General features: G+C 50.0%; 2 protein-coding genes across 6 annotated transcripts in view; both read left to right on the forward strand.

The window, feature by feature from the left end:
- Positions 1 to 1,684: 1,684 nt before the first annotated feature.
- The window catches only part of LOC119931426 (basic proline-rich protein-like), a 54,226-nt gene continuing 28,837 nt past the window's right edge, over positions 1,685 to 27,073 (forward strand). Inside the window, exons 1-9 of the mRNA XM_038750070.1 lie at positions 1,685 to 1,770; positions 2,014 to 2,172; positions 2,343 to 2,417; positions 17,468 to 17,633; positions 17,725 to 17,897; positions 20,923 to 21,001; positions 21,199 to 21,311; positions 21,554 to 22,547; positions 22,675 to 22,699. Coding sequence (XP_038605998.1) covers positions 1,685 to 1,770; positions 2,014 to 2,172; positions 2,343 to 2,417; positions 17,468 to 17,633; positions 17,725 to 17,897; positions 20,923 to 21,001; positions 21,199 to 21,311; positions 21,554 to 22,547; positions 22,675 to 22,699 — 1,870 coding nt within the window. The remainder of the gene's footprint in view (positions 1,771 to 2,013; positions 2,173 to 2,342; positions 2,418 to 17,467; positions 17,634 to 17,724; positions 17,898 to 20,922; positions 21,002 to 21,198; positions 21,312 to 21,553; positions 22,548 to 22,674; positions 22,700 to 27,073) is intronic.
- Positions 2,346 to 27,073, forward strand: part of DNMT3B (DNA methyltransferase 3 beta) — a 102,994-nt gene continuing 78,266 nt past the window's right edge. For 4 of the 5 annotated variants that reach the window (XM_038750337.1, XM_038750341.1, XM_038750339.1 and 1 more), the window contains exon 1: positions 22,535 to 22,699. The gene's annotated coding sequence lies outside the window, so the exon portion shown is untranslated. Of the gene's footprint in view, positions 2,418 to 22,534; positions 22,700 to 27,073 lie in introns of those variants that run through there. The other variant, XM_038750338.1, reaches the window with a different exon arrangement.

Below are 27,073 nucleotides of genomic sequence, written 5' to 3' on the forward strand. Positions count from 1 at the left end.
TAACAAGGTCTCCGCCAATCAGGGCGCGGCTCACACGGGACAAGCCCCTCCGTATCCGCGCGCTGGCCTCCGCCAATCAGGGCCCGGCTCACACGGGACAAGCCCCTCCGTATCCGCGCGCTGGCCTCCGCCAATCAGGGCCCGGCTCACACGGGACACGCCCCTCCGTGCCGCGGCCTCCGCCAATCAGGGCCCGGATCACACGGGACACGCCCCTCCGTACCCGCGCGCCAGCCTCCGCCAATCAGGGCCCGGCTCACACGGGACACGCCCCTCCGTACCCAGGCCTCCGCCAATCAGGGCGCGGCTGCCACAGGGGACGCCCCTCCGCACCCGCGCGGCCTCCGCCAATCAGGGCCCGGCTCCGACAGGACAAGCCCCTCCCTACCTGCGACCCGGCCTCCGCCAATCATGGCGCGGCTCACACGGGACACGCCCCTCCGTACCCGCGCGGCCTCCGCCAATCAGTGCCCGGCTCACACGGGACACGCCCCTCCCTACTCGGGACCCGGCCTCCCCCAATCAGGGTCCGGCTCTCACGGGACACGCCCCTCCGTACCACCGCCTCCACCAATCAGGGCCCGGCTCCGACAGGACAAGCCCCTCCCTACCCGCTACCCGGCCTCCGCCAATCAGGGAGCGGCTCACATGGGACACGCCCCTCCGTACCGCGGCCTCCGCCAATCAGGGCCCGGCTCCGACGGGACACGCCTCTCCCTACTCGGGACGCGGCCTCCGCCAATCAGGGACCGGCTCCCACAGGACAAGCCCCTCCCTACCCGCGACCCGGCCTCCGCCAATCATGGCGCGGCTCACACGGGACACGCCCCTCCGTACCGCGGCCTCCGCCAATCATCAGGGCGCGGCTCCCACGGGACACGCCCCCTCCGTAACAAGGTCTCCGCCGATCAGGGCGCGGCTCACACGGGACACGCCCCTCCGTACCCAGGCCTCCGCCAATCAGGGCGCGGCTGCCACAGGGGACGCCCCTCCGCCCCCGCGCGGCCTCCGCCAATCAGGGCCCGGCTCCGACAGGACAAGCCCCTCCCTACCCGCGACCCGGCCTCCGCCAATCAGGGAGCGGCTCACATGGGACACGCCCCTCCGTACCGCGGCCTCCGCCAATCAGGGCCCGGCTCCGACGGGACACGCCTCTCCCTACTCGGGACGCGGCCTCCGCCAATCAGGGACCGGCTCCCACAGGACAAGCCCCTCCCTACCCGCGACCCGGCCTCCGCCAATCATGGCGCGGCTCCCACGGGACACGCCCCTCCGCCCCCGCGCGGCCTCCGCCAATCAGTGCCCGGCTCACATGGGACACGCCCCTCCCTACTCGGGACCCGGCCTCCGCCAATCAGGGTCCGGCTCACACGGGACACGCCCCCTCCGTAACAAGGTCTCCGCCAATCAGGGCGCGGCTCACACGGGACACGCCCCTCCGTACCGCGGCCTCCGCCAATCACGGCGCGGCTGCCACAGGGGACGCCCCTCCGCACCCGCGCGGCCTCCGCCAATCAGGGAGCGGCTCACATGGGACACGCCCCTCCGTACCGCGGCCTCCGCCAATCAGGGCCCGGCTCCGACGGGACACGCCTCTCCCTACTCGGGACGCGGCCTCCGCCAATCAGGGCCCGGCTCCCACAGGACAAGCCCCTCCCTACCCGCGACCCGGCCTCCGCCAATCATGGCGCGGCTCACACGGGACACGCCCCTCCGTACCGCGGCCTCCGCCAATCATCAGGGCGCGGCTCCCACGGGGCACGCCCCTCCGTACGGCGGCCTCCGCCAATCAGGGCGCGGCTCCCACGGGACACGCCCCTCCGCCCCCGCGCGGCCTCCACCAATCAGTGCCCGGCTCACATGGGACACGCCCCTCCCTACTCGGGACCCGGCCTCCGCCAATCAGGGTCCGGCTCTCACGGGACCCGCCCCTCCGTGCCGAGTCCTCCGCCAATCAGGGCGCGGCTCACACAGGGCACGCCCCTCCGTACCCGCGCGGCCTCCGCCAATCAGGGAACGGCTCCGACTGGCCGCGCCCCTCCTTAATCGCGCCCCGCCCTCCGCCAATCAGGGCCCGGCTCACACGGGACACGCCCCTCCGTGCCGCGGCCTCCGCCAATCAGAGCCCGGCTACTACGGACCACGCCCCTCCACGGCCGCCCACGCCCCCCCGTACCCGCCTCTGACAGGCCACGCCCCTCCCTATTCGCGACCCGGCCTCCGCCAATCAGGGCCTGGCTCCCACGGGGCACGCCCCTCCGAACCCGCGCGGCCTCCGCCAATCAGGGCCCTGCTCCGACAGGCCACGCCCCTCGCCCCCCGCGCCGGTCTCCGCCAATCAGGTCCCGGCTCCGACAGGCCACGCCCCTCCGTACCCGCGTCAGCCTCCGCCAATCCGCGCCCCGCTTTAAAAAAAGGTATTTGTAAGCGCTTACTAAGTTCATTCATTCATTCATTCATTCATTCATTCATTCATTCATTCATTCATTCATTCATTCATTCATTCATTCATTCATTCATTCATTCATTCATTCATTCGTATTTATTGAGCGCTTACTGTGTGCAGAGCACTGGACTAAGCGCTTGGAAAGTCCAAGTCGACAACATAGAGAGCCGGTCCCTACCCAACAGCGGGCTCACAGTCTTGAAGGGGGAGACAGACAACAAAACAAAACATATTCACAAAATAGAATAAATAGAATAAATTTGTACAAATAAAATAAATAAATAGAGTGATAAATACGTACAAACATGAGCCCACTGTTGGGTAGGGACCGTCTCTAGATGATGCCAACTTGTACTTCCCAAGCGCTTAGTACAGCGCTCTGCACACAGTAAGCACTCAATAAGTACGATTGAATGAATGAATGAATATATACATATATACAGGTAATACCAATAATAACAGTAATAATAATGATGGCATTTGTTAAGCGCTTACTATGTGCCAAGCACTGTTCTAAGCGCTGAATAATAATAATGATGGAATTTATTAAGCGCTTACTATGTGCCAAGCACTGTTCTAAGCGCTGGGTGGGGGGTTACAAGGTGATCAGGTTGTCCCACATGGGGCTCACAGTTTTAATCCTCATTTTACAGCGTGGCTCAGTGGAAAGTGGCCGAGGCGGGATTAGAACCCACGGCCTCTGACCCCCAAGCCCGGGCTCTTGCCCGCTAAGCCATCTTTCAAGGCCAATCAATCAATCAATCAGTCATATTTATTGAGCGCTTACTGTGTGCAGAGCACTGTACTAAGCGCTTGGGAAGTACAAGTTGGCAACATATAGAGACAGTCCCTACTCAACAGTGGGCTCACAGTCTAGAAGGGGGAGACAGAAAACAAAACCAAACATATTAACAAAATAAAATAAATAGAATAGATATGTACAAGTAAAATAAATAAATAAATAGAGTAATAAATATGTACAAACATATATACATATATATATATATATATATATACATATATACAGGCCATTCATTCATTCAATCGTATTTATTGAGCACTTACATTTATTGACATTTATTGACATTTATTTATTATTTATTTATTGTAAGATTTACATCTTACCTCCTTCTCTTCCCCACAGCACCTGTATATATGTATATATGTTTGTACATATTTATTACTCTATTCATTTATTTATTTATTTTACTTGTACATATCTATTCTATTTATTTTATTTTATTAGTATGTTTGGTTTTGTTCTCTGTCTCCCCCTTTTAGACTGTGAGCCCACTGTGGGGTAGGGACCGTCTCTATATGTTGCCAACTTGGACTTCCCAAGCGCTAAGTCCAGTGCTCTGCACACAGTAAGCGCTCAATAAATATGATTGATTGATTGATTGATTGATTGAGCACCTGCACTGTGCTAGGTGCTTGGGAGAGTCCAATAAAGTTCGTGACTCTGTGGAAAGAGCACTAATGTGCCTATCTTTAAATTCTTATTATCAATTACTTATTTATTTCTACTAATGCTTGTCTCCCCGGCTAGACTGTCAGCTAGTTATGGGTAGAGAACAGCTAATTCTGTTGTAGCGTCCTCTCCCTAGTGCTTAGTACAGCGCCCTGCACATAGCGAGCACTCAATAAATACCACCGATTAAATTCCATCGACCGACTCACTGATTGAACGAGGAGGGGAGTCAGTCAGTGGAATTTATTGAGCACTTGTTCCGCGCAGAGCGCTGTTTTGAGGCCCGTCTCCCCAGCTGACGAGTGGCGGAGCCGGGATTTGAACCCACGACCTATGACTCCCAAGCCCGGGCTCTTTCCATTGAAAAACAGGGTGGCTCAGTGGAAAGAGCCCGGGCTTGGGAGGCAGAGGTGGTGGGTTCTAATCCCGACTCCGCCCCTTGTCAGCTGGGTGACTTTGGGCAAGTCACTTCCTTTCTCCGGGCCTCAGTTCCCTCATCTGGAAAATGGGGATGAAGACTGGGACAACCTGATCGGCTTGTATCCCCCCCAGCGCTTAGAACAGTGCTTGGCACATAGTAAACGCTTAATAAATGCCATCATTATCATTATTATTATTATTATTGAGCCACGCTGCCTCTCTTAATCAATCAGTCGTATTTATCGAGCCCCCTAGACTGTCAGCTACTTGTGGGCAGGGAATGTCCCTGCTGACTCTGTTGGACTCTCCCAAGCGCTTAGTACGGTGCTCTGCACCCAGAAAATTATCAATAAATGATAATGTTTTGTTTTGTTGTCTGTCTCCCCCTTCTAGACTGTGAGCCCGCTGTCAGGTAGGGACCGTCTCTAGATGTTGCCAACTTGGACTTCCCAAGCGCTTAGTCCAGTGCTCTGCACTCAGTCAGTGCTCAATAATAACAATAATAATAATAATAATAATGCTGGTATTTGTTAAGCGCTTACTATGTGCAAAGCACTGTTCTAAGCGCTGGGGGGAACACAAGGAGATGAGGTTGTCCCATGTGGGGCTCACAGTCTTAATTCCCATTTTACAGATGAGGGAACTGAGGCACAGAGAAGTGAAGTGACTTGCCCAAGGTCACACAGCAGACATTTATTTATTTATTTTACTTGTACATATCTGTTCTATTTATTTTATTTTGTTAGTATGTTTGGTTTTGTTCTCTGTCTCCCCCTTTTAGACTGTGAGCCCACTGTTGGGTAGGGACTGTCTCTATATGTTGCCAACTTGTACTTCCCAAGCGCTTAGTACAGTGCTCTGCACACAGTAAGTGCTCAATAAATGTGATTGATTGATTGATGTGGGGGAGGCGGAATTCGAACCCATGGCCTCTGACTCCCAAGCCCGCGCTCTTTCCACTGAGCCACGCTGCTTCTCTAATACAACTGACTGACTGAATGAATCTAGCTGTAATTCTATTTATTCTGATGATTTTGACACCCATCCACACAGTAAGTGCTCAATAATAATAATAATAATAATAATAATAATAATAATAATAATGGCATTTATTAAGCACTAACTATGTGTAAAGCACTGTTCTAAGCGCAGGGGAGGTTACAAGGCAATCTGGTTGTCCCTCGGGGGGCTCACAGTCTTAATCCCCATTTTACAGATGATATATATATATATATATATATACATATATATATGATATATATATATATATATATGTACTCACCTCCTCCAGGAGGCCTTCCCAGACTGAGCCCCTTCTTTCCTCTCCCCCTCGTCCCCCTCTCCATCCCCCCGTCTTACCTCCTTCCCTTCCCCACAGCACCTGTATATATGTATATATGGTTGTACATATTTATTACTCTATTTATTTATTTATTTATTTATTTTACTTGTACATTTCTATCCTACTTATTTTATTTTGTTGGTATGTTTGGTTCTGTTCTCTGTCTCCCCCTTTTAGACTGTGAGCCCACTGTTGGGTAGGGACTGTCTCTATGTGATGCCAACTTGTACTTCCCAAGCGCTTAGTACAGTGCTCTGCACATAGTAAGCGCTCAATAAATACGATTGATTGATTGATTGATTGATATATGTGTGTGTGTGTGTGTGTGTATGTTTGTACATATTTCTCTATTTATTTATTCGTCTTGTACATATCTATTCTATTTATTTTATTTTGTTAGTATGTTTGGTTTTGTTCTCTGTCTCCCCCTTCTAGACTGTGAGTCCGCCGTTGGGTAGGGACCGTCTCTAGATGTTGCCAACTTGGACTTCCCAAGCGCTTAGTCCAGTGCTCTGCACTCAGTCAGCGCTCAATAAATACGACTGACTGAATGAATGAATGAATCTAGCTTTAATCCTATTTATTCTGACGATTTTGACACCCGTCCACACAGTAAGCACTCAATAATAATAATAATGATGGCATTTACTAAGCGGTTACTATGTGTAAAGCACTGTTCTAAGCGCTGGGGAGGTTACAAGGCAATCTGGTTGTCCCTCAGGGGACTCACAGTCTTAATCCCCATTTTACAGATGAGGTATATATGTATTTATATATATATATATATATATATTATGTTTGTACATATTTTTATTCTATTTATTTATTTATTTTACCTGTACATATCTATTCTATTTATTTTATTTTGTTAGTATGTTTGGTTTTGTTCTCTGTCTCCCCCTTCTAGACTGTGAGCCCGCTGTGCTCTGCACACAGTAAGCGCTCAATAAATACGATTGATTGATTGATTGATTGATTGTTGGGTAGGGACTGTCTCTATATGTTGCCGACTTGGACTTCCCAAGCGCTTAGTCCAGTGCTCTGCACACAGTAAGCGCTCAATAAATACGATTGATTGATTGATTGATTGATTGATTGTTGGGTAGAGACTGTCTCTATATGTTGCCGACTTGGACTTCCCAAGCGCTTAGTCCAGTGCTCTGCACACAGTAAGCGCTCAATAAATACGATTGATTGATTGATCGATTGATTGTTGGGTAGGGACTGTCTCTATATGTTGCCGACTTGGACTTCCCAAGCGCTTAGTCCAGTGCTCTGCACACAGTAAGCGCTCAATAAATACGATTGATTGATTGATTGAGAGAAGCAGCGTGGCTCAGTGGAAAGAGCCCGGGCTTTGGAGTCAGAGGTCATGGGTTCAAATCCCGACTCTGCCAATTGTCAGCTGGGTGACTTTGGGCAAGACACTTCACTTCTCTGGGCCTCAGTGACCTCATCTGTAAAATGGGGATGAAGCCTGTCACCGTGGGACAACCTGATCACCTTGTAACCTCCCCAGCGCTTAGAACAGTGCTTTGCGCATAGTAAGCGCTTAATAAATGCCATTATTAGTATTATTATTATTATTAAGTGACTTACCCAAAGTCACCCAGCTGACAATTGGCCGAGCCGGGATTTGAACTCCAAAGCGCGGGCTCTTTTCCACTGAGCCACACTGCTTCTCAATAAATGGGACTGAATGAACGGATGAATAATTAATTGATTAATTGATTGATTAACCACATCCCCTAGCCGCTTGGGGCCTGGTGTGTCCTTCTTTTGGAGACCCAAGGTCCTTCTGATTCTTCTCTTCAACCCTGACACTTCCCCCTAACCTTTGAAACCCCCTTTTCAGATGCAGCCGAATCTCAATGGTTTTCTTATAAAATGAATAAGGCCGAACTAGGGTAAGAATGCAAGTCGCTAATGGGGGTCTTCAGCACAGAGCCCGCCCCCCTCCTCAACCCCCCCTCTCCCCTTATTTTCTTTTCCTTTTCTAATCCTGTGGCCCTAATAATAACAATCATAATAATGATGGCATTTGTTAAGCACTTACTATGCGCAGAGCACTGTTCTAAGCCCTGGGGAGGATACAAGCTGATCAGGTTGGCCCCCGTGGGGCTCCCAGTCTTCACCCCCGTTTTCCAGATCATCATCATCAATCGTATTTATGGAGCGCTTACTGTGTGCAGAGCACTGGACTAAGCGCTTGGGAAGTACAAGTTGGCAACATCTAGAGACAGTCCCTACCCAACAGCGGGCTCACAGTCTAGAAGGGGGAGACAGAGAACAAAACCAAACATACTAACAAAATAAAATAAATAGAATAGATATGTACAAGTAAAATAAATAGAGTAATAAATATGTACAAACATTTATACACATATACAGATGAGGGAACTGAGGCCCAGAGAAGGGAAGTGACAGCGTGGCCCAATGGCTCCCCCTCCTCATCCCCCCCGCCTTACCTCCTTCCCCTCTCCACAGCACCTGTATAGATGTATATATGTTTGTACGGATTTATTACTCTATTTATTTATTTTATTAGCTCTCTTCCTCCCTTCAAGGCCCTACTGAGAGCTCACCTCCTCCAGGAGGCCTTCCCAGACTGAGCCCCTTCCTTCCTCTCCCCCTCGTCCCCCTCTCCATCCCCCTCATCTTACCTCCTTCCCTTCCCCACAGCACCTGTATATATGTATATATGTTTGTACAGATTTATTACTCTATTTATTTTACTTGTACATATCTATTCTATTTATTTTATTTTGTTAGTATGTTTAGTTTTGTTCTCCATCTCCCCCTTTTTAGACTGTGAGCCCACTGTCGGGTAGGGACTGTCTCTATATGTTGCCAACTTGTACTTCCCAAGCGCTTAGTACAGTGCTCTGCACCCAATAAGCGCTCAATAAATACGATTGATTGATTGATTGATTTCTAGCCCAGCTCTTAGTACAGTGCCTGGCACATAGTAAGCGCTTAACAAATACCATCATTATTATCATTATTAATCTAATTGCCCTGTAATCTCACAACCAGATGACCCTGTACCTCCCCCAGCGCTTAGAGCAGTGCCTAGCCCATAGGACGTGCTTAACAAATACCATAATTCTTATTATTAATTATTAATCCCCATTTTACAGATGAGGGAACTGAGGCACAGAGAAGTTAAGTGGCTAACCCAAAACCGTGAGCCCCATATGGGACAGGGACTGTGTCCACCCCAATTAATTTGTTTCTAGCCCAGCTCTTAGTACAGTGCCTGGCACATAGTAAGCGCTTAACAAATACCATTTTTTTTGGGGGGTGGGGGGTCTGCTGTGTGACCTTGGGCCAGTCACTTTACTTCTTTGGGCCTCGGTGACCTCATCTGCAAAATGGGGATTGAGACCGTGAGCCCCACGTGGGACAGACCCTGTGTCCAACCCGATTTGCTTGAATCCACTCCAGCGCTTAGCGCAGCGCTTGGCATATAGTGACCGCTGAACAAATACCGCAATTATTATTATTATGACTGATCAACTTACTGCGTGGCTCAGTGGAAAGAGCCCGGGCTTTGGAGTCAGAGGTCATGGGTTCAAATCCCGGCTCCGCCGCTTGTCAGCTGTGTGACTTTGGGCACGTCACAATGTCTCTGTGCCTCAGTTCCCTCATCTGCAAAATGGGGATGAAGACTGGGAGCCCCCCGTGGGACAACCTGATCACCTTGCAACCTCCCCAGCGCTTAGAACAGTGCTTTGCGTATAGTAAGCGCTTAATAAATGCCATCATTATTGTTATCATTACTGTTCCCCATCAGAAAGATTGATAATATTGCCATGATAATGTTGCCAACTTGTACTTCCCAAGCGCTTAGTACAGTGCTCTGCACACAGTAAGCGCTCAATAAATACGATTGATGATGATAATATTCAGCAACCTGGGGGCGTCGGTCTGGGTTTCCCCTGACAGAAAAATCCCTCAGAGAGATGGGAGTCTGAGGGCGTGGGTTCTAATCCTGCTTGCTGTGTGACCTTAGGCAAGCCACTTCACTTCTCTGGGCCTCAGTTCGCTCATCTGTAAAGTGGGGATAAAGACTGTGAGCCTCCCGTGGGACAACCTGATCACCTTGTATCTCCCTCAGCGTCTAGAACAGTGCTTTGCACATAGTAATCGCTTAACAAATACTACCGTTATTATTATTATTATTCAGCGTGGATTAGTGGAAAGAGCCCGGGCTTGGGAGTCAGAGGTCCTGGGTTCTAATTCCAGCTCTGCCACTTGTCTGCTGGGTGACTTTGGTCAAGTCACTTCATTCATTCATTTATTCAATCATATTTATTGAGCGCTTACTGTGTGCAGAGCACTGGACTGAGCACTTGGAAAGTACAATAATAATAATGATGGCATTTGTTAAGCGCTTACTATGTGCAAAGCACTGTTCTAAGCGCTGGGGGGGAATACACGGTGATCAGGTTGTCCCACGTCGGGCTCACAGTCGTAATCCCCATTTTACAGATGAGGGAACTGAGGCTCAGAGAAGTTAAGTGACTTGCCCAAGGTCACCCAGCAGACATGTGGCGGAGCCCGGAATTCGAACCCATGACCTCTGACTCCAAAGCCCGGGCTCCTTCCACTGAGCCACGCTGCTTCTGTACAGCCCATTGTAGGGTAAGGACCGGCTCTATATGTTGCCAATTTGTACTTCCCAAGCGCTTAGTACAGTGCTCTGCACACAGTAAGCGCTCAATAAATACGATAAAAAATAAATAAATCCGATTGAATGAATGAATTCGGCAACAGATAGAGACAATCCCTACCCAACAGCGGGCTCACAGTCTAGAAGACTTCACTTCTCTGGGCCTCAGTTCCCTCATCTGTAAAATGGGGATCAATCAATCAATCAATCAATCAATCGTATTTATTGAGCGCTTACTATGTGCAGAGCACTGTACTAAGCGCTTGGGAAGTACAAATTGGCAACACATAGAGACAGTCCCTACCCAACAGTGGGCTCACAGTCTAAAAGATGAAGACTGGGAGCCCCACGGGGGACAACCTGATTACCTTGTATCTCCCCCAGAGCTTAGAACAGTGCTTGGCACATAGTAAGCCCTTAACAAATATCCTCATTATTATTATTATTATTATTATTATCATTATTATTATTATTATTATCATCATCATCATCATCATCATCTTAGCATCCTGAAGGGTAAGGCACAGAAGCAGCGTGGCTCAGGGGAAAGAGCCCCGGCTTTGGAGTCAGAGGTCATGGGTTCAAATCCCGGCTCCGCCACTTGTCAGCTGTGTGACTTTGGGCAAGTCACAATCAATCAATCAATCGTATTTATTGAGCGCTTACTGTGTGCAGGGCACTGTACTAAGCGCTTGGGAAGTCCAAGTTGGCAACATCTAGAGACAGTCCCTACCCAACAGCTGGCTCACAGTCTAGAAGGGGGAGACAGAGAACAAAACCAAACATACTAACAAAATAAAACTTCTCTGGGCCTCAGTTCCCTCAACTGTAAAATGGGGATAAAGACCGGGAGCCCCCCGTGGGACCACCTGATCACCTTGTAACCTCCCCAGCGCTTCGAACAGTGCTCCGCACATAGTAAGCGCTTAATAAATGCTATAAAAAAAAGTCACGTCACTTATCTAAGCCTCGCAAAATGGGGATGACGACTGTGAGCCCCACATGGGACAACCTGATCACCTTGTATCCCCTCAGCGCTTAGAACAGTGCTTGGCACATAGTGAGCGCTTAACAAATGCCATCATTATTATTATTATTATTATTATTATTATTATTGACTCAAGGGTTTTCAGGCCTCATTGTCATTCTGAAAGAGCAGAACCCTGCCTGTTCATTGAAATTTTAAGGAGGCCATTAACGCCTTTCAGGGTTTCATTGTATTCTCAAGTGGATGACCCCTGTTATTCTTGGGGAAGGGGGTTATCGTCTATTAAAGAGCCCTGAGGGTTTATCTCTGCTCTCCCTAGGCCCCCACCAGTGACCAATAGGTCCCTTAATAATTACGGTACTTGTGAAGCGCTTACTATGTGCCAAATCAATCAATCAATCAATCAATCAATCAATCGTAGAATAAATAAATATTCATTCATTCACGCATTCAATCGTATTTATCAGTAAATACGATTGAATGCGTGAATGAATGTTTATTTATTTTACTTGTACATATTTATTCTATTTATTTTATTTTGTTAATATGTTTGGTTTTGTTCTCTGTCTCCCCCTTTTAGACTGTGAGCCCGCTGTTGGGTAGGGACCATCTCTATTTTATTTTGTTAGTATGTTTGGTTTGTTCTCTGTCTGCCCCTTTTAGACTGTGAGCCCACTGTTGGGTAGGGACTGTCTCTATATGTTGCCAATTTGTACTTCCCAAGCGCTTAGTACAGTGCTCTGCACATAGTAAGCGCTCAATAAATACGATTGATGATGATGATGATGATGACCATCTCTATATGTTGCCAACTTGGACTTCCCAAGCGCTTAGTCCAGTGCTCTGCACACAGTGAGCACTCAATAAATACGATTGAATGAGTTAATGAATGAATATTTATTTATTTTACTTGTACATATGTATTCTATTTATTTTATTTTGTTAATATGTTTTGCTGTCTGTCTCCTCCTTCTAGGCTGTGAGCCCGCTGTTGGGTAGGGACCGTCTCTATATGTTGCCAACTTGGACTTCCCAAGCGCTTAGTCCAGTGCTCTGCACACAGTGAGCGCTCAATAAATACGATTGAATGAGTGAATGAATGAATATTTATTTATTTTACTTGTACATATTTATTCTATTTATTTTATTTTGTTAATATGTTTTGTTTTGCTGTCTGTCTCCTCCTTCTGGACTGTGAGCCCACTGTTGGGTAGGGACCATCTCTATATGTTGCCAACTTGGACTTCCCAAGCGCTTAGTACAGTGCTCTGCACACAGTGAGCGCTCAATAAATACGATTGAATGAGTGAATGAATGAATATTTATTTATTTTACTTGTACATATTTATTCTATTTATTTTATTTTGTTAATATGTTTTGTTTTGCTGTCTGTCTCCTCCTTCTAGGCTGTGAGCCCGCTGTTGGGTAGGGACCATCTCTATATGTTGCCAACTTGGACTTCCCAAGCGCTTAGTCCAGTGCTCTGCACACTGGGAGCGCTCAAGAAATACGACTGAATGAGTGAATGAATGAATGAATATTTATTTATTTTACTTGTACATATTTATTCTATTTATTTTATTTTGTTAATATGTTTTGTTTTGTCCTCCGTCTCCCCCTTCTAGACTGTGAGCCCCTTGTTGGGTAGGGACCGTCTCTAGATTCATTCATGCATTCAATCGTATTTATTGAGCGCTCACTGGGTGCAGAGCACTGGACTAAGCGCTTGGGAAGTCCAAGTTGGCAACACATAGAGGCGCTCCCCACCCAACAGTGGGCTCACAGTCTAGAAGGGGGAGACAGACACCAAAACAAAATTAACAAAATGAAATAAATAGAATAAATATGTACAAGTAAAATAAATAAATATTCATTCATTCACTCATTCTATCGTATTTCTTGAGCACTCACTGTGTGCAAAGCACTGGACTAGCCACTTGGGAAGTACAAGTTGGCAACATATAGAGACAGTCCCTATCCAACAGTGGGTTCACAGTCTAGAAGGGGGAGACAGACAGCAAAACAAAACATATTAACAAAATAAAATAAATAGAATAAATGTGTACAAGTAAAATAAATAAATATTCATTCATTCATTCATTCAATCGTATTTATTGAGCACTTACTGTGTGCAGAGCACTGGACTAAGCACTTGGGAAGTCCAAGTTGGCAACATCTAGAGATGGTCCCTACAGTCTAAAAGGGGGAGACAGACAGCAGAACAAAACATATTAACAAAATAAAATAGAATAAATATGTACAAGTAAAATAAATAAATATTCATTCATTCACTCATTCAATCGTATTTATTGAGCGCTTACTGGGTGCAGAGTACTGTACTAAGCGCTTGGGAAGTCCAACTTGGCAACATATAGAGACAGTCCCTACCCGACAGTGGGCCCACAGTCTAGAGGGGGGGGACAGAGAACAAAACAAAACATATTAACAAAATAAAATAAATAGAATATGCACAAATGAAATAAATAAATAAATAGAGTATTAAATACATACATACATGTGCTGTGGGGAGGGGAAGGAGGTAAGGTGGAGGGATGAAGAGGGGGAGGAGGGGGACATATATACATATGTACAGGTATATATAGAGTCATATATAAACACACACACACACACATATATATATATATTCATTCATTCAATCGTATTTATTGAGCGCTTACTGTGTGCCGACTTGTACTTTCCAAGCGCTGAGTACAGTGCTCTGCACACAGTAAGCGCTCAATAAATACGATTGAATGAAGCACTGTTCTAAGCGCTGGGGGAGATACAAGGTGATCAGGTTGTCCCCTGTGGGGCTCCCAGTCTTCCCTGAGCCTCAGTTCCCTCATCTGAAAAATGGGATGAAGACTGTGAGCCCCACGGGGGACAACCTGATCACCTCGTATCCCCCTCAGTGCTTAGAACAGCGCTTGGCACACAGCAAGCGCTTAACAAATACCATCATCATTATTCATTCATTCATTCAATCGTATTTATTGAGCGCTTACTGGGTGCAGAGCACTGGACTAAGCGATTGGAGAGTCCAAGTCGGCAACATCTAGAGACGGTCCCTACCCAATAATGGGCTCACAGTCTAGAAGGGGGAGACAAACAACAAAACAAAACATTTAGACAGGTGTCAAAATCATCATTATTATTCAAGCGCTTAGTACAGTGCTCTGCACACAGTAAGCGCTCAATAAATATGATTGAATGAACTACAGCATTTATGTGGATAGCTTATAGAGCTATAGTTTTTATTTATATTGATGCCCGGTTACTTGTTTTGATGTCTGTCTCCCCCCCCACCCGGCCCCCACCAGATTGTAAACCCACTGTGGGCAGGGAATGTCGCTCTTTATTGCTGCATTGTACTTTCTAAGCGCTTAGTCCAGTGCTCTGCACACAGTAAGCGCTCAATAAATACGATTGAATGAATGAGTGAACGAACTACACATAATCCCGGTGACCTCGGGCAATTCACTTCGCTTCTCCGGGCCTCAGTTTCCTCATCCATAAAATGGGGATGAAGACGTGGGACAGGGGCTGTGTGCAACCCGACAACACTGTATCTCCCCCAGTGCTCAGTACAGTGCCTGACGCGTAATAAGCGCTTAACAAATACCGTGAAAATACGTCTCCATGTGTAATATACGCTCTATAATATCCCTTGAATGAGACTATTCGAAAGCATGGTAGAAAGTGGAACGATTTGAGTCAGTTTCATCCTCATTTTCCTCATTTTAATCATCAGTTTCGTTATGAATCGAACTGACTAATTTGGGGCAGAATTATTTCTGCAGGAGGCGGTGAAAGCGAAGATTTGACACATGGTTAGTGTTTTTTTTTCCTTTCCTGCTCTGATAGATATCCACAGGAGAGGGAGAGGGGAAAGAGTTAGAGGCAGCGTTTCGGGGGGCTGAAAAAGATGGTTTCTCAGGGCACTTTCGCTGCCGGGTAAAAATAAGAACGATAAAAATAATGATAATAATAACAATGGCATTTATTAAGCGCTTACTATGTGCAAAGCACTGTTCTAAGCGCTGGGGGGGATACAGGGTGATCACTTTGTCCCGCATGGGGCTCACAGTCATAATCCCCATTTTACAGATGAGGTAACTGAGGCTCAGAGAAGTTAAGTGACTTGCCCAAGGTCACACAGCAGACATGTGGTGGAGCTGGGATTTGAACCCGTGACCTCTGACTCCAAAGCCTGGGCTCTTTCCACTGAGCCACGCTGCTTCTCAATAATGTTGGCATTTGATAAGCGCTTACTATGTGCAAAGCACAGTTCTAAGCGCTGGGGGGGATACAGAGTGATCAGGTTGTCCCATGTGGGGTTCACAGTCTTAATCCCCATTTTACAGGTGAGGTAACTGAGGCTCAGAGAAGTTAAGTGACTTGCCCAAGGTCACACAGCAGACAGGAAGCCCCTTCCTTCCTCTCCCCCTCGTCCCCCTCTCCATCCCCCCATTTTACCTCCTTCCCTTCCCCACAGCACCTGTATATATGTATAGATGTTTGTACATTTTTTTACTCTATTTATTTATTTATTTATTTTATTTGTACATATCTATTCTATTTATTTTATTTTGTTAGTATGTTTTGTTTTGTTCTCTCTCTCCCCCTTTTAGACTGTGAGCCCACTGTTGGGTAGGGACTGTCTCTATATGTTGCCAATTTGTACTTCCCAAGCGCTTAGTACAGTGCTCTGCACATAGTAAGCGCTCAATAAATACGATTGATGATGATGATGATGATGTGGCGGAGCCGGGATTCGAACCCATGCTCTCTGATTCCAAAGCCCAGGCTCTTTCCACTGAGCCACGCTGCTGCTGATACCGAAAGGGGATGAAGACTGTGAGCCCCACGTGGGACAACTTGATCGACTTGTATCCCCCCCAGCGCTTAGAACAGTGCTGTGCACATAGTAAGCGCTTAACAAATGCCATCATTATTATTGAGAAGCAGTGTGGCTCGGTGGAAAAGAGCCCGGGCTTTGGAGTCAGAGGTCACGGGTTCAGATCCTGCCTCTGCCACTTGTCAGCTGTGTGACTTTGGGCAAGTCACTTCACTTCTCTGGGCCTCAGTTCCCTCATCTGTCAAATGGGGATGAAGACTGTGAGTCCCACGTGGGACAACCTCATGACCTCGTATCCCCCCCAGCGCTTAGAACAGTGCTTTGCACATAGTAAGCGCTTAATAAATGCCATTATTATTATTATTAAACGTTACCAAACGTGCACGCTGTTAGAATCATAATTAAATGACTGAATAATTGAATGATATTAGAATGATAATGGAGAAGCAGGGTGGCTCAATAGAAAGGGCGGGGCTTGGGAGTCAATCAGTCAATCAATCGTATTGAGAAGCAATGAGAATCATCATCATCATCATCAATCGTATTTATTGAGCGCTTACTATGTGCAGAGCACTGTACTAAGCGCTTGGGAAGTACAAATTGGCAACATCTAGAGACAGTCCCTACCCAACAGTGGGCTCACAGTCTAAAAGGGGGAGACAGAGAACAAAACCAAACATACGAACAAAATAAAATAAATAGAATAGATATGTACAAATAAAATAAATAAATAAATAGAGGAAAAAATATGTACAAACATATATACATGTTTGTATATATATACATATATACATACATATATACATAAGAATCATATGAGTATCGATGAGAATCGTATTGAGAACCGTATGAGAAGCAGCGTGGCTCAGTGGAAAGGAGCCCGGGCTTTGGAGTCAGAGGTCGTGGGTTCAAATCCCTGCTCTGCCAATTGTCTGCTGTGTGACTTTGGGCAAGTCACTTCACTTCTCTGTGCCTCAGTTGCCTCATCTGGAAAATGGGGATTAAGACTGTGTGCCTCACGTGGGACACCTGATCACCCTGTAACCTCCCCAGCGCTTAGAACAGTGCTTTGCACATAGTAAGCGCTTAATAAATGCCATCATTATTATTATTATTATTATCTCCTCCCACCGGAGCACGCCCCTCACTCAAAGCCCCGCCCCATTCGCACTACGTCAGACCACGCCCCTCCTTCAAGCCCCGCCCCTTTCACAACATGGCAGGCCCCGCCCCCATCTTCAAGCCCCGCCCCTTCTCCGCTAATCAGACCACGCCCCTCCATCACAGCCCCGCCCCATCTCACGCTTGGCCACGCCCAGCTTCAAGCCCCGCCCATTTCCCCTCACGTCGACCACGCCCCACCCTCAAGCCCCGCTCCTTTCTCCACACGCCAGACCACGCCCCTCCTTCAAGCCCCGCCCCTTTCTCCACACGTGAGCCCACGCCCCTCCTTCAAGCCCCGCCCCTTTCTCCACACGTCAGGCCACGCCCCCTTCAGGCCCCGCCCTTTTCTCCATGCGTCAGACCACGCCCCTCCTTCAAGCCCCGCCTCTTTCTCCACACGTCAGACCACGCCCCTCCCTCAAGCCCCAGCCCTTTCCCAGCACGTCGGACCACGCCCCTCCTCCAAGCCCCGCCCCCTTTCTCTACACGTCAGGCCACGCCCCTCCTTCAAGCCCCCGCTCCTTTCTCCACACGTCAGGCCACGCCCCTCCTTCAGGCCCCGCCCCTTTCTCCACGCGTCAGACCACGCCCCTCCTCCAAGCCCCGCCTCTTTCTCCACACGTCAGACCACGCCCCTCCTTCAAACCCCACGCCTTTCCCAGCACGTCAGACCACGCCCCTCCACCAAGCCCCGCCCCTTTCTCCACCCATCAGACCACGCCCCTCCTTCAAGCCCCGCCCCTTTCTCCTCACGCCAGACCACGCCCCTTTCGTTCATTCAATCGTATTTATTGAGCGCTTACTGTGTGCAGAGCACTGTACTAAGCGCTTGGGAAGTCCAAGTTGGCAACATATAGAGACGGTCCCTACCCAACAGCGGGCTCACAGGCTAGAAGACCCCTCACTTCAGGCCCCAACGGCTCCTCAGACCACGCCCACCATCCTCATGCCACGCCCCCTTCCCTGGGTAATAATAATAATGATAATGATGGCATTTATTAAGTGCTTACTATCAATCAATCAATCGTATTTATTGAGCGCCCCTTTCACCCCCTGTCAGGCCGCGCCCACAATCCTTCAGATCCCCTCACCATCCCCCCTTCATTCATCCATTCATTCAATCAATGGTAGTTATTGAGCGCTTACTGTGTGCAGAGCACTGTACTAAGCGCCTTCAGGCCACACCCCCTTCATACCTGCTCCCCAGGCCACGCCCCATCCCCCCCCCCCCCCAGCATGGCGTACTGCCAAGAGCCCGGCTGTGGGAGTCAGAGGTCATGGGTTCAAATCCCAACTCCTCCACTTGTCTGCTGTGTGACTTTGGGTAAGTCACTTCACTTCTCTGGGCCTCAGTTCCCTCCTCTGTCAAATGGGGACGAAGACTGGGAGCCCCACTTGGGACAACCTGATCGCCTTGTATCTACCCCAGCGCTTAAAACAGTGCTTGGCACATAGTAAGCGCTTAACAAACACCATTCTTCTTCTCCTCTTCTTCATCTTCTTTTCCTTCTTCCCTCCCGTTCTTTCAGGCCTCATCCCTCCCCACTCATCAAGCTCCTCCTCAGGCCATGCCCAGTCCCTGCTCTTAATAATAGTAATAATACTAATACTACTGATAACAGTGATAATGGTATTTTGTTATGGGTTCAAATCCCACCTCCGCTGCTTGTCACCTATGTGACTTTGGGCAAGTCACTTAACATCTCTGGGCCTCAGTTTCCTCTTCTGTTAAATGGGGATGGAGACTGTGAGCCCCACAGGGGACAACCTGATCACCTTGTATCCTCCCCAGTGCTTAGAACAGTGCTTGGCACATAGTAAGCACTTAACACACCATACTTATTATCATTATTATTATTATTCCCCCCCACTCATCAAGCTCCTCCTCAGGCTATGCCCAGTCCCTGCTCTTAATAATAGTAATAATACTAACACTACTGATAATGATAATGGTATTTGGTCATGAGTTCAAATCCCAGCTCCACCGCTTGTCAGCTATGTGACTTTGGGCAAGTCACTTCACTTTTCTGGGCCTCAGTTCCCTCCTCTGTTAAATGGGGATGGAGACTGGGAGCCCCACAGGGCGCTTAGAACAGTGCTTGGCACATAGTAAGCACTTAACACACCATACTTATGATCATTATTATCATTATTATTATTATTATTATTCCTCCCCGCTCATCAAGCTCCTCCTCAGGCTACACCCAGTCCCTGCTCTTGATAATAGTAATACTACTACTACTATCATCATCAATCGTATTTATTGAGCACTTATTGTGTGCAGAGCACTGTACTAAGCGCTTGGGAAGTACAAATTGGCAACATATAGAGACAGTCCCTACCCAACAGTGGGCTCACAGTCTAAAAGGTTCACGTGTTCAAATGCCAGCTCTGCCGCTTGTCAGCTGTGTAACTTTGGGCAAGTCATAACTTTGGGCAAGTCACTTAACGTCTCTGGGCCTCAGTTTCCTCTTCTGTTAAATGGGGATGGAGACTGTGAGCCCCACAGGGGACAACCTGATCACCTTATATCCTTTCCACCGCTTAGAACAGTGCTTGGCACATAGTAAGCATTTAACAAAAACCAAAATTATGATTATTATTTGTTAAGCACTTACTTTTTAACCCCCGTTCTTAGCCCTGGGGTAGATGATGCCTGTCTACTTGTTTTATTTTGTTGTCCATCTCCCCCTTCTAGACCATGAGCCTGTTGTCGGGTAGGGACCGTCTCTAGATGTTGCCGACTTGGACTTCCCAAGTGCTTAGTCCAGTGCTCTGCCCACAGTAAGCGCTCAATAAATACGATTGAATGAATGAATGAATAAATGAATAGAAGGTAATCAGGTTGTCCCCCGTGGGGCTTCCGGTCTTCACCCCCATTTTCCAGATGAGGGAACTGAGGCCCAGAGAAGTGAAGTGACTTGCCCAAGGTCACACAGCAGATCGGGGGCTCAGTGGAAAGAATCCGGGCTTTGGAGTCAGAGGTCATGGGTTCAAATCCCACTTGTCAGCTGTGTGACTTTGGGCAGGTCACTTCACTTCTCTGGGCCTCAGTTCCCTCATCTGGAAAATGGAGATGAAGACTTGACTGTCTTCTAGACTGTGAGCCCGCTGTATATGTTTGTACATATTTTTTACTCTATTTATTTATTTTATTTGTACATATCTATTCTATTTTATTTTGTTAGTATGGTTTTGTTCTCTGTCTCCCCCTTTTAGACTGTGAGCCCACTGTCGGGTAGGGACTGTCTCTATTTGTTACCAATTTGTACTTCCCAAGCGCTTAGTACAGTGCTCTGCACACAGTAAGCGCTCAATAAATACGATTGATGATGATGATGAGTAAGCGCTCAATAAATATGATTGAATGAATGAATGAATGAAGACTGTGAGTCCCCTGTGGGACAACCTGATCACCTTGTATCCTCCCCAGCGCTTAGAACAGTGCCTGGCACATAGTAAACGCTTAACAAATGCCATTATTATTATGATTATTATTTCTATTCGCCCCTTTCCCGCTCCTCAGGCCCCGCCCCCGCTCGGTTTCCCGCTCATCAGGCCCCGCCCCCATCCAGTCACCTCCTTCCTGGCCCCGCCCCCTGAGGCCCCCGGACCAATCGAGGCCCCGCCCCTCAAGGTCGGGGACCAATCACGTTTCCCCACCGTCCTAGCCCCGCCCCCCGAGGCTCCGGACCAATAGCGACCCCGCCCCCCGAGTCCCCGGACCAATCGCGTCCCCGCGCGCCAGGCTCCGCCCCCTCCGGACCCCGGACCAATCGCGGCCCCGCCTCCAGGCCCCGCCCCCTGAGTCCCCGGACCAATCGCGTTCCCCAGCGCCAGGCTCCGCCCCCTCAAGGCCCCGGACCAATCACGTCCCAGCCTTCTGGCCCCGCCCCTGAGTCCCCGCCCCAAACATTTTCCCGCCCGTCTTGGCCCCGCCCCCTCAGGTTCCGGACCAATCGCGTTTCCTCGCGGTCCTAGCTCCGCTCCCGCTCCCCAGGGTCCGCCCACTCAAGGCCCCGGACCAATGGCGATTCCCTGCGGTCCCTGCCCCGCCCCCCCCTGAGGCCCCGGATCAATCGCGTCCCGGCGCCCCAGGCCCCGCCCCACGAGGCCCCGCCCCAATCTCTTTCCAGCCCGTCCTGGCCCCGCCCCCTCAGACACCAGACCAATAGTGTCCCCGCCCCAGGCCCCTCCCCCTGAGACCCCGGACCAATCGCGTTTCCACGTGGTCCAAGGCCCCGCCCCCTAGTCCCCGCCCCCGAGGCCCCGGACCAATCGCGTTCCCGCGCGCCGGGCCCCACCCCCTCAAGGCCCCGGACCAATGGCGCTTCCCCGCGGTCCTGGCCCCGCCCACCCGCGTCCCCGGACCAATCGCGTCCCCGCGCGCCAGGCCCCGCCCTCTCATGTCTCCGGACCAATCGCGTCTCCGCGGTCTCGGCCCCGCCCCCCCAAGGCTCCGGACCAATCGCATTTCCCCGCGGTCCGGCCCCGCCCCCTCCAGGCCCCGAACCAATGGCGTTTCCCCGCCGCCGTGGCCCCGCCCGCCCGCGGCATGGGGCCAATCGCGTCCCCGCGCGCCGGGCCCCGCCTCCTCCAGTCCCCGGACCAATCACGTTTCCCCGCGCTCCCGGCCCCGCCCACCCGCGGCCCCGGACCAATCGCGTCCCCTCGCGCGAGGCCCCGCCCCCTCAAAGCCCCGAACCAATGGCGTTTCCCCGCCCACCCGCGGCCCCGGACCAATGGCGTCCCCGCGCGCCCGGCCCCGCCCCCTCCAGGCCCCGAACCAACGGCGTTTCCCCACCGTCGTGGCCCCGCCCACCCTCGCGCCCGGCCCCGCCCCTCTCCAGTCCCCGGACCAATCAGGCTTCCCCGCGCTCCCGGCCCCGCCCACCCGCGGCCCCGACCAATGGCGTCCCGGCGCGCCCGGCCCCGCCCCCTCCCGTCCCGGGACCAATCACGTTTCCCCGCGGCCCGGGCCCCGCCCCCCAGGCCCCGCCCCCTCTCCCCCGGACCAATGGCGTTTCCGCCCGTCCCCGCCCCCCGGCGGCCGCGGGCCAATGGGGTCCCCGCGTTCCCGAGGCCCCGCCCCCCGTCGGGGCTGGGGCCCCGCCCCCCTCGGGCCCCGGCGGGCGCGGGAGCGCCCCCACTCCCAGCCGCCGACACCGGGCCCCGACACAACCGCACCGGACACACAGACACACACACGCACACACACGCACACACACAAAGACACCCACGGACACACACAAACACACCGAGAGAGGCCAAGCACGCGGGTTTTTTTTCCCGGATCCCCGGTCAATGTAGGCGCCGCCGATCCCGCGCACCGCACGTGAGTGTCCGCATCCTCTTCCTCCCTCCTCCCTGCCCCCCTCAACCGCCCCTCAACCCCTCAACTCATCCTCTACACCGTGAGCCCGCTGTCGGGTTGCAACCGTCTCTAGATGTTGCCAACTTGGACTTCCCAAGCGCTTAGCACAGTGCTCTGCACGCAGTAAGCGCTCAATAAATAAGATCGATTGGTTGATCGTCTCTAGGTGTTGCCAATTTGGACTTCCCAAGCGCTTAGCACAGTGCTCTGCACGCAGTAAGTACCCAATAAATACGATTGGTTGATCGTCTTTATATGTTGCCAACTTGGACTTCCCAAGCGCTTAGTCCAGTGCTCTGCACGCACTAAGCGCCCAATAAATACGATGGATTGGTTGGTCGTCTCTATATGTTGCTAACTTGGACTTCCCAAGCGCTTAGCACAGTGCTCTACACGCACTAAGCGCCCAATAAATACGATTGATTGTTTGATCGTCTCTATATGTTGCCAACTTGGACTTCCCAAGCGCTTAGTCCAGTGCTCTGCACGCACTAAGCGCCCAATAAATACGATGGATTGTTTGATCGTCTCTAGATGTTGCCAACTTGGACTTCCCAAGCGCTTAGTCCAGTGCTCTGCACGCACTAAGCGCCCAATAAATACGATTGATTGGTTGATCGTCTCTGTATGTTGCCAACTTGGACTTCCCAAGCGCTTAGTCCAGTGCTCTGCACGCACTAAGCGCCCAATAAATACGATTGATTGTTTGATCGTCTCTATATGTTGCCAACTTGGACTTCCCAAGCGCTTAGCGCAGTGCTCTGCACACAGTAAGCGCTCAATAAATAAGATTGAATGGTTGATCGTCTTTATATGTTGCCAACTTGGACTTCCCAAGCGCTTAGTCCAGTGCTCTGCACGCACTAAGCGCCCAATAAATACGATTGATTGGTTGATCGTCTCTAGATGTTGCCAACTTGGACTTCCCAAGCGCTTAGTCCAGTGCTCTGCACGCATTAAGCGCCCAATAAATACGATTGATTGATTGATCGTCTCTAGATGTTGCCAACTTGGACTTCCCAAGCGCTTAGTCCAGTGCTCTGCACGCACTAAGCGCCCAATAAAAACGATGGATTGGTTGATCATCTCTAGATATTGCCAACTTGGACTTCCCAAGCGCTTAGTCCAGTGCTCTGTACAATAAGACCTCAATAAATACGATTGATTGATCGTCTCTAGATGTTGACAACTTGGACTTCCCAAGCGCATAGTACACTGTTCCGCACACAGTAAGCGCTCAGTAAATACGACTGAATGAATGAATGAATCCTCCTGCATCCCGCAACTCTCCTCCTTCCTCCCTGCCCCCTTCAATCCTCCCTGAATCCCTCAATCCTCCCTGAACCCCTCAACTCTCCTCCCTGCACCCCTCAACCTTCCTCCCTCCTCCCTGCACCCCTCAACCCCTCCTGAACCCCTCAACTCATCCTCCTGTACCCCACAACTCTCCTCCTTCCTTCCTGCCCCCCTCAATCCTCCCTGAATCCCTCAATCCTCCCTGAACCCCTCAACTCTCCTCCCTGCACCCCTCAACCTCCCTCCCTCCTCTCTGCACCCCTCAACCCCTCCTGAACCCCTCAACTCATCCTCCTGCACCCCTCAACTCTCCTCCTTCCTCCCTGCACCCTTCAATCCTCCCTGAACCCCTCAGCTCTCCTCCCTCCACCCCTCAATCTTCCTCCCTCCTTTCTGCACCCTTCAACCCTCCTGAACCCCTCAACTCCTCCCCTCTGCACCCCTCAACTCTCCTTCCTCCCTACACCCTTCAATCCTCCCTGAATCCCTCAATCCTCCCTGAACCCCTCAACTCTCCTCCCTGTACCCCTCAACCTTCCTCCCTGCCCCCCTCAACCGCCCCTCAATCCCTCAACTCATCCTCTAGACCGTGAGCCCGCTGCGGGGTAGGGACCGTCTCTATATGTTGCCGATTTCTACTTCCCAAGCGCTTAGTACAGTGCTCTGTACACAGTAAGCGCTCAATAAATACGATTGATTGATTGATCGTCTCTATATGTTACCCACTTGTACTTCCCAAGCGCTTAGTCCAGTCCTCTGCGCACAGTAAGCCCTCAATAAATACGATTGATTGATTGATCGTCTCTACATGGTGCCAACTTGGACTTCCCAAGCGCTTAGTACAGTGCTCTGCACACAGTAAGCGCTCGATAATGAATTAATGAATGAATCTTCCTGCACCTTTCAATCCTCCCTGAATCCCTCAATAATAATAATAATAACGAAGGCATTTATTAAGCGCTTACTATGTGCAAAGCACTGTTCTAAGCGCTGATCCTAAGTTCAATCCTCCCTGCACCCCTCAACCCTCCTGCCGTGGGCAGGGATGGTCTCTGTTGCCGAATTGTCCTTTCCAGAGCGCTTAGTCCAGTGCTCTGCACATGATAAGTGCTCAATAAATAGGACTGAATGAATGAACCCTCCTCCTCCTCCTCCTCCCTGCATCCCTGTATCCTCCTCCCTGTATCCCTCCCTCTTCCTCCCTCCATCCCACCTCTCTCCCACCCCTGGCACCCCAAAACCCTGCCGCCATCCTAATTCCTGCCCCCGTCCAATACAGTCCCTGGCTCTCTTCCTCCTGCAGCCGGGGAAAGGGACTGGGGGCCCCGCAGGCCTGGCCAGGCCCCGACCTATGGACTGGACTCCCCCCCTGCACGTGGGAGATGGGGCGATCCATCACTACTATGTACTGAGCGTCCATTGGGGAGCAGAGCATTGGCCCGAGCGCTGGGGAGCCGGTATTGATTGAGCGCTTACTATGTGCAGGGCACTGGACTAAGCGCCTGGGAGAGTCCAATACAGTAGAGGTGCTTACAATCAATCAGTGGTATTTATTGAGCGCTTATGGTGTGTAGAGTCCAGTACAACAGACGTTCCCTGCCCACGAGTTTATAGTCCATCAATCAGTGGTATTTATTGAGTGCTTATGGTGTGTAGAGTCCACTACAACAGACGTTGCCTGCCCACGAGTTTATAGCCCGTCAATCAGTGCTACTTACTGAGCGCTTACTGGGTGCAACACACTGGCCTAAGCGCTTAGGAGAGGACAGCACAGTTGGTAGGCGTGATCCCTGCCCTGAAAGAGGTTCCCAATCTAGTACTAGCGCTTAGTATAGTGTCTGACGCATAGCCAATACCATTTTTATTACTACTACTTGGGAGAGTCCAGTAATGATCATCATCATCAATTGTATTTATTGAGCGCTTACTATGTGCAGAGCACTGCACTAAGCGCTTGGGAAGTACAAATTGGCAACATATACAGTCCCTACCCAACAGTGGGCTCACAAAAATGATGATGGTGATGGTAGTTGTTAAGCGCTTACTATGTGCAAAGCACAGTAGACCGTAGTAGACTGGATCCATCCCCAATTCCCCTCCTTCAATCCATTAATCCCGTTTATTGAGCGCTTTCCGTGTGCAGACCACTGTACTAAGCGCTCGGTCGTGTCCAGTCCAACAGAGTTGGGGGACACGTTCCCTGCCCACGAGGATTTGATGGTCTAGAGGGGGGAGACTGACAGGAAGCGCTTAGTACAGTGGTCTGCACACAGTAAGCGCTCAATAAGAGAAGCAGCGTGGCTCAGTGGAAAGAGCCTGGGCTTTGGAGTCAAAGGTCATGGGTTCAAATCCCTGTCAGCTGTGGGACTTTGGGCAAGTCACTTCACTTCTCTGGGCCTCAGTGACCTCATCTGGAAAATGGGGATTCATTCATTCATTCAATCGTATGTATTGAGCACTTACTGTGTGCAGAGCACTGTACTAAGCGCTTGGGAAGTCCAAGTTGGCAACATATAGAGACGGTCCCTACCCAACAGTGGGCTCACAGGCTAGAAGAAGGGGATGAAGACCGTGAGCCCCCCGTGGGACAACCTGATCACCTGGTAACCTCCCCAGCGCTTAGAACAGTGCTTGGCACATAGTAACCGCTTAAATACCATTAGTATTATTATTATTAATAATAAGTACGATTGAATGAATGGATAGAAATAAATCCTGGATTTGGACATAGAAGCTGTGGGGCCGAGCGAAAGGGCGATGCAGAAGGGAGAGAAGAGGAAATGGGTAGGGACCGTCTCTAGATGTTGCCAACTTGGACTTCCCAAGCGCTTAGTACAGTGCTCTGCACACAGTAAGCACTCAGTAAATATGATTGATTGATTGAATTGAGGACCTAATCAGGGGAGGCTTCTTGGAGGAGGTGTGATTTATTTTTTTTTCTGACCTTGAAGGTGGGAGAGAAATCATGGTCTGTATGTATGCACGTATTTATTTATTTATTTATTTATTCATTCACTCATCCATTTATTTATTTTGTAC

The sequence above is a fragment of the Tachyglossus aculeatus genome, chromosome 8, assembly GCF_015852505.1.
Source record: "Tachyglossus aculeatus isolate mTacAcu1 chromosome 8, mTacAcu1.pri, whole genome shotgun sequence".
NCBI classification, from domain to species: domain Eukaryota; kingdom Metazoa; phylum Chordata; class Mammalia; order Monotremata; family Tachyglossidae; genus Tachyglossus; species Tachyglossus aculeatus.